At 37.8% G+C, this 20,655-nt stretch overlaps 1 protein-coding gene across 1 annotated transcript in view; it reads left to right on the top strand.

Moving 5' to 3' along the window:
* Positions 1–20,655, top strand: part of tcf25 (transcription factor 25 (basic helix-loop-helix)) — a 49,844-nt gene that overhangs the window by 19,036 nt on the left and 10,153 nt on the right. The window contains exons 8-17 of the mRNA XM_062027178.1: positions 3,160–3,259; positions 8,658–8,751; positions 8,878–8,970; positions 11,078–11,183; positions 11,283–11,442; positions 11,543–11,630; positions 11,739–11,897; positions 14,920–15,010; positions 20,251–20,330; positions 20,419–20,494. Of these exons, the coding sequence (XP_061883162.1) occupies positions 3,160–3,259; positions 8,658–8,751; positions 8,878–8,970; positions 11,078–11,183; positions 11,283–11,442; positions 11,543–11,630; positions 11,739–11,897; positions 14,920–15,010; positions 20,251–20,330; positions 20,419–20,494 (1,047 nt within the window). The remainder of the gene's footprint in view (positions 1–3,159; positions 3,260–8,657; positions 8,752–8,877; positions 8,971–11,077; positions 11,184–11,282; positions 11,443–11,542; positions 11,631–11,738; positions 11,898–14,919; positions 15,011–20,250; positions 20,331–20,418; positions 20,495–20,655) is intronic.

Below are 20,655 nucleotides of genomic sequence, written 5' to 3'. Positions count from 1 at the left end.
TTTGTCACTGCCACGATCAGAAAGAAAACGCAACCTGCTGCTGAGAGAAAATTGGTCAGGATGATCAAGAGTCAACCGAGAACCACCAAAAAGTAGGTCTGTAATTAATTAAGAGTTGCTGGAACACAGGTGTCAGTGTCCACAGTCAGGTGTGTTTTGCATTGCCATGGACTGAGAGGCTACCATGCAAGAAGGAAGCCCTTGCTCCAAAAGCAACACCTTAAGGCTCGTCTAAAGTTTGCTGCTGATCACATGGACAAAGATAAGACCTTCTGGAGGAAAGTTCTGTGGTCAGATGAAACAAACATTTGGCCACAATACCCAGCAATATGTTTGGAGGAGAAAAGGTGAGGCCTTTAATCCCAGGAACACCAATTCCTACTGCATGGTGGTGGTAGTATTATGCTCTGGGCCTGTTTTGCTGCCAATAGAACTGGTGCTTTACGGAGAGTAAATGGGACAATTACAATGGAGGATTACCTCCAAATTCTTCAGAACAACCTAAAATCATCAGCCCGGTTGGGTCTTGGGCGCAGTTGGGTGTTCCAACAGGACAATGACCCCAAACACACGTCAAAAGTGGTAAAGGAATGGCTAAATCAGGTTAGAATTAATGTTTTAGAATGGCCTTCCCAAAGTCCTGAATTAAACCCCATTGAGAACATGCAGACAATGCTGAAGAAACAAGTCCATGTCAGAAAATTTAGCTGAACTGCACCAAGAGGAGTGGTCAAAAATTCAACCAAAAGCTTGCCAGAAGCTTGTGGGTGGCTACCAAAAGCGCCTTATTGCAGTGAAACTTGCCAAGGGACATGTAACCAAATATTAACATTACTGTATGTATACTTTTGAACCAGCAGATTTGGTCACATTTTCAGTAGATTCATAATAAATTCATAAAAGAACCAAACTTCATGAATGTTTTTTGTGACCAACAAGTGTTGGTCACAATGTGCTCCAATCACTCTATCACAAAACAATAAGAGTTGTAGAAATTATTGGCAACTCGAGACAGCCATGACATTATGTGCTTTACAAGTGTATGTAAACTTTTGACCACGACTGTATATATATATATATATATATATATATATATATATATATATTAGGGCTGCAACAACTAATCGATTAAAATCGATTATAAAAATAGTTGGCGATTAATTTAGTCATCGATTCGTTGGATCTATGCTATGCGCATGCGCAGAGGCAATTTAAAAAAAAAAAAAAATTGTTTAATTTTTATTTATTTTTAATTTTTTATAAACCTTTATTCATAAACTGCAACATGTACAAACAGCTGAGAAACAATAATCAAAATAAGTATGGTGCAAGTATGCTGGTTTTTTTCAATAAAATACTGGAAAGGATAGAAATGTAGTTTGTCTCTTTTATCCGATTATTAATCGATTAATCGAAGTAATAATCAACAGATTAATCGATTATCAAATTAATCGTTAGTTGCAGCCCTAATATATATATATATATATATATATATATATATATATATATATATATATATATATATATATATATATATATATATATATATATATATATATATATATATATATATATATATATCAGTGTATATGAATATATATATACAGTGTATATGTATATATACAGTATATGTACATATGTATGTATATACAGTATATATGTATGTTTGTGTGTGTGTGTGTGTGTGTGTGTGTGTGTGTGTGTGTGTGTGTGTGTGTGTGTGTGTGTGTGTGTGTGTGTGTGTGTGTGTGTGTGTGTGTGTGTGTGTATATATATGGATGGATGGTTACTTCACATGCTTTTGTCACCCAGTTCAGTTTGTTTTAGCCTAATGCCGCCCCCAAGTCAATAAGTTTGGATACACCTGCTCACAACAGTAAATAGCGAGAACTGAGGACCCAATGATGACTGCCTTCGGGACTCTTAGCCCCAACTGTCCTGTGGTAGACTGACGATACGTGACTGCCAATTTGCACCTAATCCTCTCCGACCATCACCAAACATTCATTTACTTACGTACACCAGTGTGAGTGGCATTGGGAGCATGTGGGTGAAGTGTCTTGCCCCAATGACTAAGATGGCGGAAGCTGGATTCGTACCGGGAACCCTCAAGTTTATGTACAGCTGCTCAACCATCTGAGCCACTCTGCCCACTGAGTGTCTCTTATTGTGGCTGTGTAAGATCAAAAGCTAGCAACCGAACCACGCCGAGCCATGTATTGTTTATTGTGCATTCACTGAACCTTTTTTAAAATCAAACTGCTGTCCTTTAAAAACAAACTGCCATTATTCAAAAAAAAAAAGCCTTTAACTGTAATCTCTCACACTATGAAAGTGAACAACAAGATAATTGTATTCACAATATCATTCATTTTATCATATAAGTGTTCTGAAAAAACGTTTGAAATTGAAACACAGAGGCTTTTTTTCAATACATGTATTCAGCCAAGAATTTTTTAAAATAATATTGCTATTAGGGTTGTCAAATAACACATTAACTCATGTGATTAATCATTATATACGCAAATTATTCACACAATTTATTTTGACCGTACATGCTCCTTGTGGGCACGGGTTGTTATACGCTCAGTGATTAGGTCAATGCGTACGTCAGTGCACCCAGATGAGACTTTAGATACAATTGTTCCGAATTGTTAAGCAAATTATTATATGCATTTAAGAAAAACATTTCAAAAATGTCCATTCTGACAACAAGATAAATAATGTTTTCAAATATTGTTAACTTAAGTTGCGCAAGTGAGTAATAACCTGTGATAAATCATAAATAATCAAAATTCGTAAGTGTGATTAATCTGATTTTTTTTTAAATACTCATTTGGCAGCACTAATTACTACATGGTGATTGTTAAGAATGTTGTCTATTGAATTGTATTGATTGTTTATCAACACTTGGCTGCATGTAGATGAGGCACTCAGGCAGCTGAGTCTCAACTCCTTTGATTTCTAAAGAAGCACAACATGACAGTTATAGAACTAGCCATGCCCCCGTCACTAGTGTGACGGGGGCATGGAAACAGATGTTTAAAACATTTGTTGATTCTCAACTCTCACAAAAAATAATATATATTTTCTTAAACAACAGTGATGCCTCATATTGAGAGTCGCATATTGTAAAACTATGTTGATGGCTCTTTTTAGGCTCTGCTGCAGCTGAACCCATACCACATTGATTCTATGCTGCAGCTCTCTGACGTATGTCGCATACAGGAGGATCAGGAGATGGCAAGGGACCTCATTGGTGAGAATCCTTGATTCGGAAAACAAGGAATGAATGAATGACCCCCCCCGCAGAGCAAGCTAACCAATAATTTTTGTACCCAGTTCTATACCCATAAACTAGCATACTTGAAAGCAGCATTATGTAATAATGTACAGTAACCGTAAACTAAAAGCATTACCATCTTCAATCATGTATGCTCTGTGAGCTTGTAGTAATAACAGCAGCTTCTCTTTTATTTCTGACCGCAGCTTGATATAACTTTTCAAGTAGTCCAAAGGCGTAGTAGACCCACCCAGACTCTTTTTTTATATTCTTTTACTGCAGGCATCCGCATTTAATTAATTGCATGTTGTCTACAATATTTATTTGGGGGAAAAAATACAAAAACTTGTATTTTGTAGACCACATTTCTTGACACTTTTCAACAGATAATCATCGACTACACCTATTGGCAAGTGTGATATGGCATTTGTCTGATAAGCAGATTATACCAAACCTTTTAATCATCTTCTCCGTCACAGTAATAATTTGAACAGCTTCTGTTTCTTTTTTTTCAGACAAGAATGAATAATTACACCGACCACTTCTATTTTTAAATGCACTTAACTGTCAGGGTAATACATTTACTAAATGGTACAAGTTACCAGACAACTGCAGGATACCACTTGACGCAACATCCAAGATTGATCATCATCACGGTAACGCTCTGTCCCACAATTTATCGCCTAAATGCAACATTATATTTTAATCAACCGTGAAAGTGCCTCGGCATCATGAAAGAGTGTATCATCACGGTGCTGTGACAACAATATGCTGTACTGTCAACCCTGCCTAGCTGAACAGTCAATTAAAATGTAATTTATAGCGTTTTTATTTGTACAAAGTCGTATTTACCAATTATGTAAAGTATTTGCCCCACAGAACAAAGCAACCTCATCACTATGACTTTGTTTTTAATGAATACATAAAAAAATCCAGTGCAGACACTCTTCGATCAATGAATGACAACACATTTATTCGGGTTATTATAAAAAATCTGAAAAGTAAAAAAAAAAAATAATTTTGAGAATTGCACACCCGAGCAGGAGTTTTTCATAAAGTGCCCCAAACACAATTTGCATGTTTCTGTTATAAGGGTGCGTAAATATGTGAATATGGTGCAACATGTGTATGATTTCCAGTGATGGGCAGTAACAAGCTACACGTAGCGAAGCTATGTAGCTTAACTACATTTTCCAGTAGCTTAGCTACTTTTTTGATGAGTAGCTTTTTCTGTAGCTTAGCTACTTTTAGACCCATGTAGCTAAGCAGCTTACATCAAAGCTACAAGCTACAAAGAGAGAAAATGGACTACGAATCTAGGCCAAAAAATATGGAGAAAATACAACGACCTGGATGACTGAGCACATCCATTCATACGGAGAAAATCCATAATGATTGGTTGGTGTTCGTATGTACAGTAAAAATTAGCAAAGGTGAGGGTGAAACATTACGGACTGGCCAGTCAGAGGCAAGAGATAAGGTGGGCCATTGAAACCAGGAAGCAAAATCTTAACAGTCACACACTCATGTCACACGAGGGAGTCAGAGACAGAGGGACGCTTCAAGCTAACAACTCAAAAAAAAAGAAGAAACATACCGTATTTTTTGGAGTATAAGTCGCACCGGCCGAAAATGCATAATAAAGAAGGAAAAAAACATATAAGTCGCACTGGAGCATAAGTCGCATTTTTTGGGGAAATTTATTTGATAAAACTCAACACCAAGAATAGACATTTGAAAGGCAATTTAAAATAAATAAAGAATAGTGAACAACAGGCTGAATAAGTGTATGTTATATATATGTATATGTATATATATATATATATATATATATATATATATATATATATATATATATATATATATATATATATATATATATATATATATATATATATAAATAACCAACTGAGAACGTGCCTGGTATGTTAACGTAACATATTATGGTAAGAGTCATTCAAATAACTATAACATATAGAACATGCTATACGTTTACCAAACAATCTGTCACACCTAATCGCTAAATCCCATGAAATCTTATACGTGTAGTCTCTTACGTGAATGAGCTAAACAATATTATTTGATATTTTACGATACTGTGTTAATAATTTCACACATACTGTAAGTCGCTCCTGAGTATAAGTCGCACCCCCGGCCAAACTATGAAAAAAACTGTGACTTATAGTCCAAAAAATACGGTACTTAAAAATGGCAGAGGGATTCTCTCCTACAGATTAGATGTTTCCTTTAGTGATGAAGATGACATCCAGGAAACCTAAAATAATGTGCGTCCTTGGCCAAATTTAGACAAATGTATGCGTTTAGAGAAAACAATGTCTCAAACCTTAGTTTTTAGTTGTTTACTCTGTAAATCAAAATCATAACTGCTCTCTTCATCTAAGACGTCCAACACACATTTAGGAACACGCATTCAGGTGAGTTGAGTTCATGAAAAAGTTTGCGCATTACGATTACCAGCTGTTCCCAAACAACACACAAGTCATTGTCAATATATAGATGGATGCTGTTTTTATACTGTAGGTAGAGAAAATGAATAACATTATAGGGGTGGGCCAAAGAAAAGGCAAGCTAAAATAAATACATGCAGTGGGGTGTGGGGACCCCTAGAGGTAGTTGTAGGCTGTCACCAGCTAAATTACCCTTATTGGGTCCATTTGTACACTCTGTTTCATTATCATTGATATTATTATAAAATGCCGTCAAATGTAGCTTTGATGTCGCAAGCTACTTTTGCCTTGTAGCTAAGCTACATTTATTCAAGAGTAACTTGTAGCTTAGCTTTCTACATTTTCCAAGTAGCTTGCCCATCACTGTTGATTTCAAAAGAGAGACTCTGCTCAGGAAGTTTTTGGATTTTAAATTGTGCCACATTTGTGAGCCTCAATATAGAAGAACCATATACAGGTCACCAGCCTGATCCCACACCGCTGTGCGATGGTGTCCCATTCTTCAACCAGCATTTTCTTTGTCAGACAACGGGGTTGGGTTGGTGACTCAGACACGAACAGCAAACCCAAAATTATCCCGCAAGTGTTCAATGAGCTTGAGGTAAGGGCTGCTGGCAGGTCATTCTATCTCAGTGATCCTCAACAGGCGGACCGCGGTCCATGTCCAGACCCAGCGACGTGTCCGTCCAGACCCAGCACGAATTATAGTAAAAAAAAAAATATATATATATTATTATATTTAAAAAAAATATAATAATTGTATTTATCTTCGAGTTATCGCTAGCGCAAGTCAACGTTCTTTGTTGTTTTTAGTCAAATATCTCCACGTTTCGTTTACACTTCTCCGTGTCTCACTCACTCCGTCTCTCTCTCTCTCTCTCTCTCTCTCTCTCTGAGAGAGAAAGAGAGAGAGACGGAGTGAGAGCGAGAGAACGCCACTCTGATTGGCTGCGGAATCAGCCAATCAGAGTATGGGTTGTCATCTCTATCACAACGACGCGCTGATAGGCTGACCTGGGTCATACAGCGCTCATGCTACATGCATGGAACCTTTCGCTGCAGGCATACAGTTGTCTCGTATCGCTACTTCGCTAACTGTTCACTCGTCAGTCACTGAATGTGAATCAAATCACAATGGCATGCTCCAAGTTGGCTCAGGCTGGTAAAAGAAAGGTGGACAGGGAAAACCGACGTTTCAAGGAAGAATGGACAGAGCAATATGTTTTCATCCTACCTACTGCAAGTACCAGACCAATGTGTCTAATATGCGTACAGTACTGTTGCTCTGGGGGAAAGTGAAAATCTGAAACGTCACTATCTGAAAGAGCACCGCGAATTTGAAGAGACATTTCCTCATGATTCAGAGCTAAGAAAAAAAGAAATCACGAGGCTGAAAAAGTCATATGAAACATCAAGCAAGATTTTTGTTAAATCTATGACACAACAACAAATAGCAACAGAGTGCTCACTCAGAGTGGCATGGGCTTTGGGTAAACACAAGAAGCCATTCTCTGGTGCAGAAATAATTAAATAATGCTTGACTGAAGTGATGGGTGCCATGTTTGAAGGCAAAGAAAAGGAGGAAATGACAGCTAAAATAAATCAAATCCCACTCTCTGATGCCACAGCTACCAGACGTACTGAAATATTTATTTTATTTAAGTTCTTATTTATTTTTGTTTCAAAGAAAATCTTTCATGTATTTTATTGGATATTTATTTTATTTTTGTTAATTTTAAGAAAATGTTAAACTACTACCTACCTCCTGCTACTATATAAGTTTGACCGATAATAAACGGACCCAGCCTGTTTCAAAATAACATTTGTGGACCTTCAAGTTTTGTACCCCTGTTCTATCCTATGTTGTCCCAAATTCTGGAGGTAGCCTCTGATAACCCTGCTTTGTGACGGCAAGCATTGTCATCTGGGAGGATAGAGTTTGTGCCTAGACTATAGTGGAGATATGGTTGCCACTGGTTGGCGGAGTCCCATCTCGGTATTTCTGCAATGAGATTACCTCCAATGACGTCAAAGGCGTGTTTTTTCCAAGGAGGGTGATGCTGCCTCCACCAAAAGATGTTGCTTTATCGTTGCAGCAATCAGCATATCGTTCTCCGTGTTATCTCCACACTTGGACCCTACAACCCATCTGTAGGCACCTGGGGTTACAAGAAAACTAAGACAAGAATCAATGGCAACAACAACATTATACAATGTTTGCTACTGTCAAATAAGTTTTTCATGGGCGCAACTCCTATACTCATCCCTGCGGTTCGTCCCACAATACATGTTCCTTACAAATGTAGCGCCATTTATAAGGGTAACAAACAGGCTTTTCAGCTGTTTATGGATTAAAATGTATTGCCAAGAAGCATTGTTACAACAAAGACAACAATTTCCTGACTTATTTTTTAGTTTATAATCATCAAAATTAGTAAGAAATACAATCTCGATTTTGTGTGTTGTAAATCAATACAAAAAAAGATAGTTTTTATAAAAAATGTTTTATCAAGTGTATGTATATTTACTTTAAAAAACTCAAAGTTAAGTTTAAAATAAATAAATAAATATACAAGCTTTCAAAAATGTTCAAATATATTGAGATGTGCCTGTAGTCTTGTGTTTTGTAATTATGCTATAAGTTACAGTAGGTAGGTATACAGTTTTACAATGAAAAAAATTGTTTTTAAGCAGACATTTACTAATGTGTGACTCAGTTCTACTCATCTAATCTGTGCCCTTCACATGGTCGCTGGCCTTCATGCCCATGCATTATAAAGTGATTGCTGGGCATATTTAAATGTGATAAGTGCATCAAATAGCAGCCATTTACTCACATCTCCAGCTATATAGATGTATGTGATGTGTATTTTTTTTTTTTTTTAATCTGATGTTTTTTGTTCCAGAGAGGGCCTTGTACAGCTTTGAGTGTGTGTTTCACCCTGTATTCAGCCTGACCTCTGGCACCTGCAGACTGGATTATCTCAGACCAGAAAACAGGTAGGACGGACGTTTGCTTTCTTGCTTGCTTTACTGGACTGTTCCTGTTTTCATTAATATTTGCCTTTATTTTTAAATTGTTGTTTTTGTTACTTTTATCTCTTTAAGAGTGTTATTTATTTTCAGGGCATTTTATCTGGCTCTTTACAAGCACATGATGTTCCTTGAGAAGAGAGGATGCCCCCGGACAGCTTTGGAGTACTGCAAACTGATTCTGAGGTTGGAGAAGACAAGCAGAAATATTTAAATGGGCAAAACGGGCCATAAGATGTCATATAATGACAGTGTAAACTAAGGAACAAAGTGTTAGTCAGGTTCTATGTTGTTTGATTAGTTCCCATCATATGGAAAAGTATAAGATGACAAAACACACTGGAAGAGTTTAAACATACTGATATAAGTAATCACTGGCTGAAAATCTTTTTGTTTTACATTTAAATGGTATTTTTACGCCAGCAGCCGTAGATTGTGATGCAGTCGAATCATCTATTACACTATTTCACACAACTCTGTGAACATAGTATTGTCTAATATTAATCTGGACATATTAAAGGCCTACTGAAATTAATTTTTTTCATTTAAACGGGGATAGCAGATCCATTCTATGTGTCATACTTGATCATTTTGCGATATTGCCATATTTTTGCTGAAAGGATTTAGTAGAGAACATCGACGATAAAGTTTGCAACTTTTGGTCGCTGATAAAAAAGCCTTGCCTGTACCGGAAGTAGTGTGACATTTCCCCATTGTTTACAATGCAGCGAGAGCGATTCGGACCGAGAAAGCGACGATTACCCCATTAATTTGAGCGAGGATGAAAGATTCGTGGATGAGGAACGTGAGAGTGAAGGACTAGAGTGCAGTGCAGGACGTATCTTTTTTCGCTCTGACCGTAACTTAGGTACAAGGATTCATTGGATTACACACTTTCTCCTTTTTCTATTGTGGCTCACGGATTTGTATTTTAAACCACCTCGGATACTATATCCTCTTGAAAATGAGAGTCGAGAACGCGAAATGGACATTCACAGTGACTTTTATCTCCACGACAATACATCGGCGAAGCTCTTTAGCTACGGAGCTAACGTGATAGCATCGGGCTTGAATGCAGATAGAAACAAAAGAAATAAACCCCTGACTGGAAGGATAGACAGAAAATCAACAATACTATTAAACCATGGACATGTAACTACACGGTTAATGCTTTCCAGCCTGGCGAAGCTTAACAATGCTGTTGCTAACGACGCCATTGAAGCTAACTTAGCTACGGGACCTCCCGGAGCTAACGTTATAGCATCGGGCTTAAATGCAGATAGAAACAAAAGAAATAAACCCCTGACTGGAAGGATAGACAGAAAATCAACAATACTATTAAACCATGGACATGTAACTACACGGTTAATGCTTTCCAGCCTGGCGAAGCTTAACAATGCGGTTGCTAACAATGCCATTGAAGCTAACTTAGCTATGGGACCTCACGGAGCTAACGTGAAAGCATCGGGCTTAAATGCAGATAGAAACAAAAGAAATAAACCCCTGACTGGAAGGATAGACAGAAAATCAACAATACTATTAAACCATGGACATGTAACTACACGGTTAATGCTTTCCAGCCTGGCGAAGCTTAACAATGCTGTTGCTAACGACGCCATTGAAGCTAACTTAGCTACGGGACCTCGTCAGAGCTATGATAAAAACATTAGCGCTCCACCTACGCCAGCCCTCATCTGCTCATCAACACCCGTGCTCACCTGCGTTCCAGCGATCGACGGAGCGACGAAGGACTTCACCCGATCATAGATGCGGTCGGCGGCTAGCATCGGATAGCGCGTCTGCTATCCATCTCAAAGTCCTCCTGGTTGTGTTGCTGTAGTCCGCCGCTAATACACCGATCCCACCTACAGCTTTCTTCTTTGCAGTCTTCATTGTTCATTAAACAAATTGCAAAAGATTCACCAACACAAGATGTCCAGAATACTGTGGAATTTTGCGATGAAATCAGAGCTTTTTGTATTGGATCCAATGGGGTCCGAATACTTCCGTTTCAACCATTGACGTCACGCGCATACGTCATCATACATAGACGTTTTCAAACGGATGTTTCGCGGGAAATTTAAAATTGCACTTTATAAGTTAACCCGGCCGTATTGGCATGTGTTGCAATGTTAAGATTTCATCATTGATATATAAACTATCAGACTTTGTGGTCGGTAGTAGTGGGTTTCAGTAGGCCTTTAACTGTTGCAGGTGACAATATAAAAAAAAAAAACTTGTCTGATTTCTTAAGTTGTTTTTTTGTTTTTGTTTTTTTGTGAACATCTAATAGTTTGGACCCTGATTCAGACCCACTTTGCATGCTTCTGCTCATTGATTTCCTGATGCTACGTTCCAGACAGTACCAGTCTCTCCTCCAGCTTTATGAGGACTGGGAGGTAAATCTGTGCTTCAAATTCCACGTCTTCCTATATATATTTGGTTTTGCGTGGTCAACTTTTCAACGATGGCCTTTAATTTGTCTTTCTGTGTCTCAGGAGCACAGAAATCTATCCCAATTGCCAAACTTTGCTTTCTCCACCGCGCTCTGCCATTTCCTCCTCAGTCAACAGGAGGATATAGAGCCAGAAGAAAGTGATAAAGCAAAACACAAAGCTGACCAGATGCTGCAAGATGCGCTCATTATGTTTCCCGGAGGTCAGAAATCCTTAGAGAAGCATGCACATTGATACTTCTTCCAGCGCCATACTGTTTCTGCCTGTCATATCCAAACATCTGAAATATATATATTCTACAGTCCTGATGCCTTTACTGGATCTGTGTGCTGTGCAGCCTGATGCTACAGTCACCTCCCATGCTTTCTTTGGTCCAAGCAGCCAGTTTGGGTAATGTCAATTTATTTGCGTCATCCTGGTATAACTTCATATATCTTCTACTCCAATCATTAATCTTATCCATCAGCCCTCTGTGACATCTCCATTTGCTCTCTTTAGACAGCCTCCAGCCTTGGTTGAACTGACTGCTTTGTATGTGGGAAGGATGTACAGCTTGTGGAGAGAAGCACATGTCATGCTTTGGTTGGAGGAGTGTGTGAAGGAAGTGCTGTGTCGAATTGATGTAAAAGACCCACTGGTGGAGGACTACCAAAACAAGTGAGAACCAAGTTGAGCTGCTTTCTTACTAGTGCACTCAGTAGGATGTGAAAGTGTGTCCAAATTTTTGATTGCGACTGTTAGCGATAATCTTGATCAATATGATTTTACTCAAAGATTGTTTAACAGTTGAAAAACATTTTTTTCTGTCACACCATTTTTACTCAATAACTACTGTGGAAAGTGTTTATTATGTATACACTGTAGTACAGGGGTGTCAAACTCATTTTCGCTCAGGGGCTGCATGGAGGTTAATGTATTCCAACGTGGGCCGGACAAGTAAAATCATGGCATAATAACTTAAAAATAAAACTACGACAACTTAAAATAGTTTTCTTTGTTTTACTTTGACCCAAAATAGAACAAGCACATTCTGAAAATGTACATATTACAAATAATCCTCTTGACAAACACTTCAAGTTTGTTGAAAATTCTAAGGAAATAATTGGTGCAGTTTTGAAAACACCTTGAAGAACACAATGAACTTAGATACACCTCAGTGTACCTACAAAGCAATTAAACTTTAAGTCAAAGCCCATCAAGGATTGAACAAAAAACTAAATTAAACATAAATAAAAACTCTTCTATGTATCACCTACCTCATTTGTCATTTCCACATGTTAGTCCTGTGCTAACTCAACAAACCATACAAACTGAGGTAGAAACTATTCCAAAGGGTTGAGTGACTCCCTGCCTTCTAGGCATCACTGTGTATTGATTGAAAAATAAAAAACTGTGCAATGTGTGAACAATTTCAACAAACCAAAAATAAAACCTTTAAAGACTGCAGTAAATAACACACTGTTCACTTTCTTTAAATTTGCACAGAAGACAATAATTTTCACAGAACTATATCAATGTGTAGTGTCTAGAGTAGGATTTTAAGTGGGGTTACCAATTTTACTCCTGTTTGTTTTACGTTGGATAAAGGTGGCTGGTCTCAGATGATCATGGAGGTGCAACTGCTGGATGTGGAGGTCCTGGGCTTGTGTGGTTAAATGTTGTCTGCAGTTGTGAGGCTGATTGGATGTACTGTCAGATTCTCTGAAACCCCTTTGGAGATGGCTTATGGTAGATAAACGAACATTCAATTCACGGGCAACAGCTATGGTGGACATTCCTGCAGTCAGCATGCCAACTGCACGCTCCCTCAAAACTTGCGACATCTGTGGCTTTGTGCTGTGTGATAAAACTGCACATTTCAGAGTGGCCTTTTATTGTGGGAAGCCTAAGGCATGCAAGTGTAATAATCATGTTGTTTAATCGGTATCCTGATATGCCACAGCTGTGAGGTGGTATGGATTATTTTAGCAAAGAAGAAATGCTCACTAAAACAGACATATTTGTGAACAATATTTGAGAAGAATAGATATTTTGTGTATATATAGTAAAAGTTTTAGAGCTTTGAGTTCAATTTATGAAAAATGGGAGCAAAAACAAAATGTTGCGTTTATATTTTTGCTCAGTGTATTAAATGTCATTTGAGAGCTATAATAGAAACATTGATATACTGGATTATGTTTACCATGAGATATTTAATGGAGGCTGCCCATTCAGTCGGGGTAAGAGTCGGTAAACTGGTCGGTGGTGGAGAGCGAGAGTAATGCTAAAAGTGATTGGTGATTTTGGGCCGCAGATGGGGTTTTTTGTATTTCTTTATTTGCGCTTTAATTTTTTGTATTTACTTTTAATTTTTCACTCCTTTTGCACTGTATAGATTTTTGGACCGTGTGCACTGCTGTCCTTGATTTCGTGCAATAAACATCACCAGCAAGAAATCTGCAAATATGCCATCATTGGTTGCATAATGATATCTTTTTTGAAGCGAACCCGCAACAACGTGTCAGAATGACGTGCAAACTGACACAGTTCCACACACGTCTACATGATCGGTGGTCATGCTGCAAAGACAGACGATGGACAGAAAATCTTCTGTCTTATGTGCGTGTGTCAACATTTTGGTGGACGGTCAGAAATACAAATATTAGACATATCTTCTATTCAGCAATTACATTTTATAATTTTATAACTGCTGGACGACTTATGGGGCTGATCAAAATGAATTCAATTGATATGTTTTAGTGTCTGCTGGCGTTTTGTTTTTTTCTTATGTTTGTTTTGTGTTTTTTTTTTTAGGAAGTATTTTACTATAATATACCTCCTACATGAAAAGACGTCTTTCAATATGCATTATCTTGCCTTTGAGTCAATCCGGACACACGAATGTGCTGGTGATGCGATTCACAGCCTCGCGCAAAAATTAAGTTTCAGTGTGCATGTATTTTTGTTATCTAGATTGCGTTTCAGATAAGGTGTTATAGATAATAGGTATGTCCTGCTGGTTCAACAAATTGCACACAGGTAGGAGCATGATAACATAAGTGCAAAAAATTATCAAACGTCTCCATTGTAAAAGCCCTGTATGCATGCAAAATCATCATTTAAATAAGGGTAGTCCGCACCTCATTTTAATTGCACATGCAGTGTTACTACATCACATGCACCCCACTACACGCTATTTTATTTTTTGCATAGCACCATTGACAATAACAAAACATGACACGGAAATGAGGATTGAAGAAAGCCTCCACACTGGAGAATAACTAAAATTAGCACCATCTAAAAATTATATACATTTTAAAAGATAAATAAAAAAATTAATACAAAATGATAAAACAGTGAAATAATTGTGGTAATATTAGCAATGACTAAAATAGAAAATAATGATATAAAATAATAACCCTGAAAAGAGTTTGAAATGTTCAGTAAATAGCCTGTTAAAAAAGGTGTGTCTTTAACCTTTTGTAGTAATAAAAATAACACTACAATTCTACATCTCACCAAAATAAATACCCCTAAAGTCACACAAAATGACCACATCATGTATCAAGTGATGACAAAAAGTAAAAATGCAATGATAGCAATATAACTTGCTCAGTACAATATGGCTAACATCAGTTATGTAGGTAGTTAGGTTTTAGTTTTATTATAGAGCAGTTAACTTATTTTCAATGTGTTATAGGAGAAAGCAAAGATATCAAAGTGCTCCACGGAACATCCATCGACATGTTCTGCTGTCTGAGATAAAAGAAGCTACGTCCAATCTGCCTCTGGTAAGACAGTCTCCCTGCTCAAACAACTAAAATGTTTTTCTTTAGTCTACAGCAGGGATGTCAAACTTGTTGAGGGCTACATCACAGTTATTGCTGCCCTCTGAGGGCTGCATGTAACAGTGAATTCATATTCTTACAAATGTATAATAGCCTCATTATATTATTTCACAATTGCCTATGTATTTGATTATTATATTTTTTTACAAACAATTTGATGGATAACTTGTTTTGAAATCATAAGTGAAGAAAATATTTAGGTATTTATTTCTATTTTAACAAAATGAAAGGTTTGAAATACATGATAATATAGTATATGTTTCATTATTAGATACATTAAAGATATGCAATTGCAGCATGCAGTACATGCATTTGTTATGTCAAAATGGAAAGAAAGACTACATATATATATTTATGTATATACATATATATATATATGCTACTATATAAGTTTGACTGATAATAAACGGACCCAGCCTGTTTCAAAATTACATTTGTGGACCTTCAAGTTTTGTACTTGAGGACCCCTGCGGTATAGTGTTCTGTGGTTACTTTTTGGTTGGTCAAGCGGACGTGACGACAGGCTGTCCTCACTCAGGTCCGCACGGACCTGGAGGGGGAGTCCGACTGGAAATCAAGAGAAATTCGGGAGAATGGTCAGTGTTTCCCATAAACTGCCAAGATACCTGTGGCGGTGGAGGCATGGCTATGGGCGTGGTCACCATGACATCATTGAGGAATTTGCATAATTTACTACAATGATATGATTTTCTCTAAAAAGGCTCAAAAATTGTATACTTACTAATTAATAATAACAGTTTTGTTTTAAACGTTCATCCATCCATCCATTTTACAATATAATTACAACACTTTATGTACATATTTATATACAGATTTGAACAATAAGTTATTCACTGAAATATATTTATTAATTGTGGTTCTTACAAAAAATATATCTTATAAAAATATAAAAGCTAAAATGTCTCTTAAAGCTCTGCCCCTTTAATTAGTGCATACTAAATAATTTAACTTTAGCCTACTACTACAACCATATTTTTATCAGCAACATAAAGTGAAACAGAGGTGTCCTGCCACAGTCAGTAACAAATAAACAGAAAACAGTAGTGGTGGGAGATAGACACAGAGCTTCATCAAACATCTGATCCACTGAACAAAGAGCTCCAAAAATCTTGATTCTACACTTCTCTTTTGTAAAGTAAATCTGAACAGCCGATATGGGCATCTACATCAACTATATGATTTGCCTGAGAAGCTGGACAGGACACAAAAAAACTAACAAAAAAAAATAAAAATAAAAATAAAAAAAATAAAAAATCTATTTGTGGCGGCCTTAATTCTTTCGTGGCAGGCCGCCACAAATAAATGAATGTGTGGGAAACACTGATGGTTGTCCCGGGAGATTTTCGGGAGAGGCACTGAAATTCGGGAGTCTCCCGGAAAATTCGGGAGGGTTGGCAAGTATGCCCTCTGCTGGTTGTTCAGGGAAGTGTGTAGGTCACATTTATTTGTGCATCTGGTTTCTGGGAGGAATGTCTCATCGACACAAAAGCAAAAAAGCGATCCACATATGCAAATTTAATACAAATACAAATACAAAATCAAGCATATTTATATTCAAATCTCAAAAATATATTTACAAATACATGTTTATTTATACAAATTCTTGATTTATTTGTATGTGACATTTTTATATTTATAAATTTTATTTGTATATATTTTAAAATTTTAAAAATATATTTACAAATACGCGTTTATTTATACAAATTAGTTATTTATTTGTATATCACATTTGTATTTGTATATTTATTAATATATGCATATGTATTAATATCATATTGATATATACTGTATATGAGTTGATGTGAGACAATTCTACTTCCATACACCTCATGGGGGTGGAGGGAGTGTAATATATATACTCCTGGGTTAGAATCTCTATTTTGTATAGAGCAGTGGTCACCAACTTTTTTCGAGCCCAAGATCCATGATCTCCGCCAAAATGTATGTACAGTGTTTCCCACACATTCATTTATTTGTGGCGGCCCGCCACGAAAGAATCAAGGCCGCAACAAAAAAACAAAAAAAAAATTGTTTTAAATTTTTGTTTTGTTTTGTTTTTTGTCCAGCTTCTCAGGCAAATCATATACTGGTAGTTGATGTAGATGCCCATATCGGCTGTTCAGATTTACTTTACAAAAGAGAAGTGTAGGATCAAGATTTTTGGAGCTCTTTGTTCAGTGGATCAGATGTTTGATGAAGCTTTGTGTCTATCTACCACCACTACTGTTTTCTGTTTATTTGTTACTGACTGTGGCAGGACACCTCTGCCTCTGTTTCACTTTATGTTGCTGGTAAATAATATGGTTGTAGTAGTAGGCTAAAGTTAAATTATTTAGTATGCACTAATTAAAGGGGCAGAGCTTTAAGAGACATTTTAGCTTTTATATTTTTATAAGATATATTTTTTGTAACAACCACAATTAATACATATATTTCAGTGAATAACTTATTGTTCAAATCTGTATATAAATATGTACATAAAGTGTTGTAATTATATTGTAAAATGGATGGATGGATGGATGGACGTTTAAAACAAAACTGTTATTATTAATTAGTAAGTATACATTTGTTGAGCCTTTTTAGAGAAAATCATATCATTGTAGTACATTATGCAAATTACTCGATGATGTCATGGTGACCACGCCCATAGCCACGCCCCCACCGCCACAGGTATCTTGGCAGTTTATGGGAAACGCTGATGTATGTATGTACAGTATGTAAATGTATGTATATGTATATTTGTCTACATGTATATGTTTATATATTTGTATGTATATATATTTGTATGTATATATATTTGTTTGTATATGTATGCATTTGTATATATATATATATATATATATATATATATATATATATATATATATATATATAAGCCAAATTCTGCATGTGTTACAACAGCGTGGCTTCATAGTAAGAGTGCGGGTACTAGACTGACCTGCCTGTAGTCCAGACCTGTCTCCCATTGAAAATGTGTGGCGCATTATGAAGCGTAAAATACGACTGTTGAACAACTTAAGCTGCACATCAAGTAAAAATGGGAAAGAATTCCACCTTAAAAGCTTCAAAATTTGGTCTCCTCAGGTCCCAAACGTTTACTGAGTGTTGTTAAAAAGAAAGGCCATGTAACACAGTGGTACAAATGCCAACTTTTTTGCAATGTGTTGCTGCCATTAAATTCTAATTTAATGATTATTTGAAGAAAAAAAAAGAAGTTTCTCAGTTCGAACATTAAATATCTGGTATTTGCAGTGTATTCAACTGAATATAAGTTGAAAAGGATTTGCAAATAATTGTATTCTGTTTTTAATTACGATTTACACAACGTGCCAACTTCACTGGTTTTGGGTTTTGTATGTATGTATGTATACATTTATATGTGTATATCTGTATACTGTATGTTCGCATGTGTGTAAATATATATATGTAACATATTTTATTTTATTTTGTGTTGTATTTTTAAAGACAAAGCTTTGTGTTATTATTGGCTGATATGAATATTGTTGTTTTTTTTCTCTTTTTGCCTCTTGCTGTTTTCACAGTTTTTGCTGGTGTATTTTGTAATGTGCCAAGGGCCAATGACAAACGAGTCACAGGCCACAGATGGCCCTTATGCCGCACTTTGGGCACCCCATCTGTATAAGCTAACTGTTAATGGCAAATATAGTCTGAGTAGCATAGTGTATTTGTTCATCCTAAGCTCTGTCATCCGGGGGGAGCTCAAAGTAAAGCCGCTGCTCCTCCACATCGAGAGGAGCCAGATGAGGTGGTTCGGGCATCTGGTCAGGATGCCATCCGAACGCCTCCCTAGGGAGGTGTTTAGGGCACGTCCGACCGGTAGGAGGCCACGGGGAAGACCCAGGACACGTTGGGAAGACTATGTCTTCGGCTGGCCTGGGAACGCCTCGGGGAATCCCCCGGGAAGAGCTGGACGAAGTGGCTGGGGAGAGGGAAGTCTGGGCTTCCCTGCTTAGGCTGCTGCCCCCGCGACCCGACCTCGGATAAGCGGAAGAAGATGGATAGATGGATGGATGGTTACCTATGGTCAGCTAATGTCAATGTCGGAAGTAGTAATATCAGCTGTTCACCTGGCGGGTTTTTCGTGTTTGATTAAGAGGAGATGAACAGGGAAGTTCTTCTTCAGCCTTGTTTTATCATATATTACTGCCTTTGCACATGTTAATGTTTACTTTATGCACAATAAATCAAAACTGAATCTGTACTTTGGAGCAATGTTCACAGACTTTTGTATTTTGCTTGTTGGCTTCCTGTCGCAGGCAAGCGATGATGGTCAGGGTTAAGGGAAGAGTTGTTTGATGTAGGATGCTATAAAATGTCTGAATCGTTGCCACAATCATCCTTGATGTATAGTTTTTGGGTTTTTTTGAGCACGTCATGCAACGCGGGTTTGCAAGTCGAGCGGGTGAAGTGTGCGGCCGTACTCGGGAGTGTGGCCGTGGTGTTGAGAGCCGCGGGATGTCAGGCTGAAGAGAGAGAAGCGAGGCGTGCGGGCGTCTTAAAGGGTGAAAAAATGCATGCCTGTTGGTGATCTATGTTCCCATCCTCACCTACGGTCATGAGCTTTGGGTCATGACCGAAAGGACAAGACCACGGGTACAAGCGGCCGAAATGAGTTTCCTCCGCTGGGTGGCGGGGCTCTCCCTTAGAGATAGGGTGAGAAGCTCTGTCATCCGGGGGGAGCTCAAAGTAAAGCCGCTGCTCCTCCACATCAAGAGGAGCCAGATGAGGTGGTTCGGGCATCTGGTCAGGATGCCACCTGAACGCTTCCCTAAGGAGGTGTTTAGGGCACGTCCGACCGGTATGAGGCCACGGGGAAGACCCAGGACACGTTGGGAAGACTATGTCTCCCGGCTGGCCTGGGAACGCCTCTGGGATCCCCCGGGAAGAGCTGGACGAAGTGGCTGGGGAGAGGGAAGTCTGGGCTTCCCTGCTTAGGCTGCTTCCCCCGCGACCCGACCTCGGATAAGCGGAAGAAGATGGACGGATGGATGGACATACATGAATAAATTATGCATAATCTCGATTCTAAACAAATAAGAGTTACGCACATGAATGTGCTGCATCAAAAATTATGTGGTTGGCAGTGAAAGTGTTTTTTATATTTTTTATCACATATTGTCTTCTTTCGTTGACACTCTCAGGAGGTGACCACTCAGCCCATGATGGGATTTGACCCTCTACCCCCGTTGGACTCGGTGGTCTCATACACAAGACCTGAGAGGTAATAAAGGACATTCAGATCATCACGTGACAAATGGAAGTCATAACCCTAGTTTAATGCAACGCTTTGTACCACTCTGTACATTTAGGCAGCATGTTGGAGCGTCCAATGAGAGCACATTGTCGCTGTTTTTACGTTCCTTGCTGCCAAACTTTAACCTTCAGGTGGGTGCACATACACAGTACATTGTTGACATTGTTACGTTAACCTGCACAATCTAATGCCGTGTTACACAGACTAACTATATAAAAAGTTATGTTCAGTATTGAATGACGCTCTTCGAGAGGTATTCCTATAATTGTGATTATAATTTACAATAATGTAG

Source organism: Entelurus aequoreus, linkage group LG02, assembly GCF_033978785.1.
Source record: "Entelurus aequoreus isolate RoL-2023_Sb linkage group LG02, RoL_Eaeq_v1.1, whole genome shotgun sequence".
Taxonomy (NCBI): domain Eukaryota; kingdom Metazoa; phylum Chordata; class Actinopteri; order Syngnathiformes; family Syngnathidae; genus Entelurus; species Entelurus aequoreus.
Note: the sequence above shows the minus strand (reverse complement) of the source record. Positions and strands in the feature narration are given on the sequence as shown.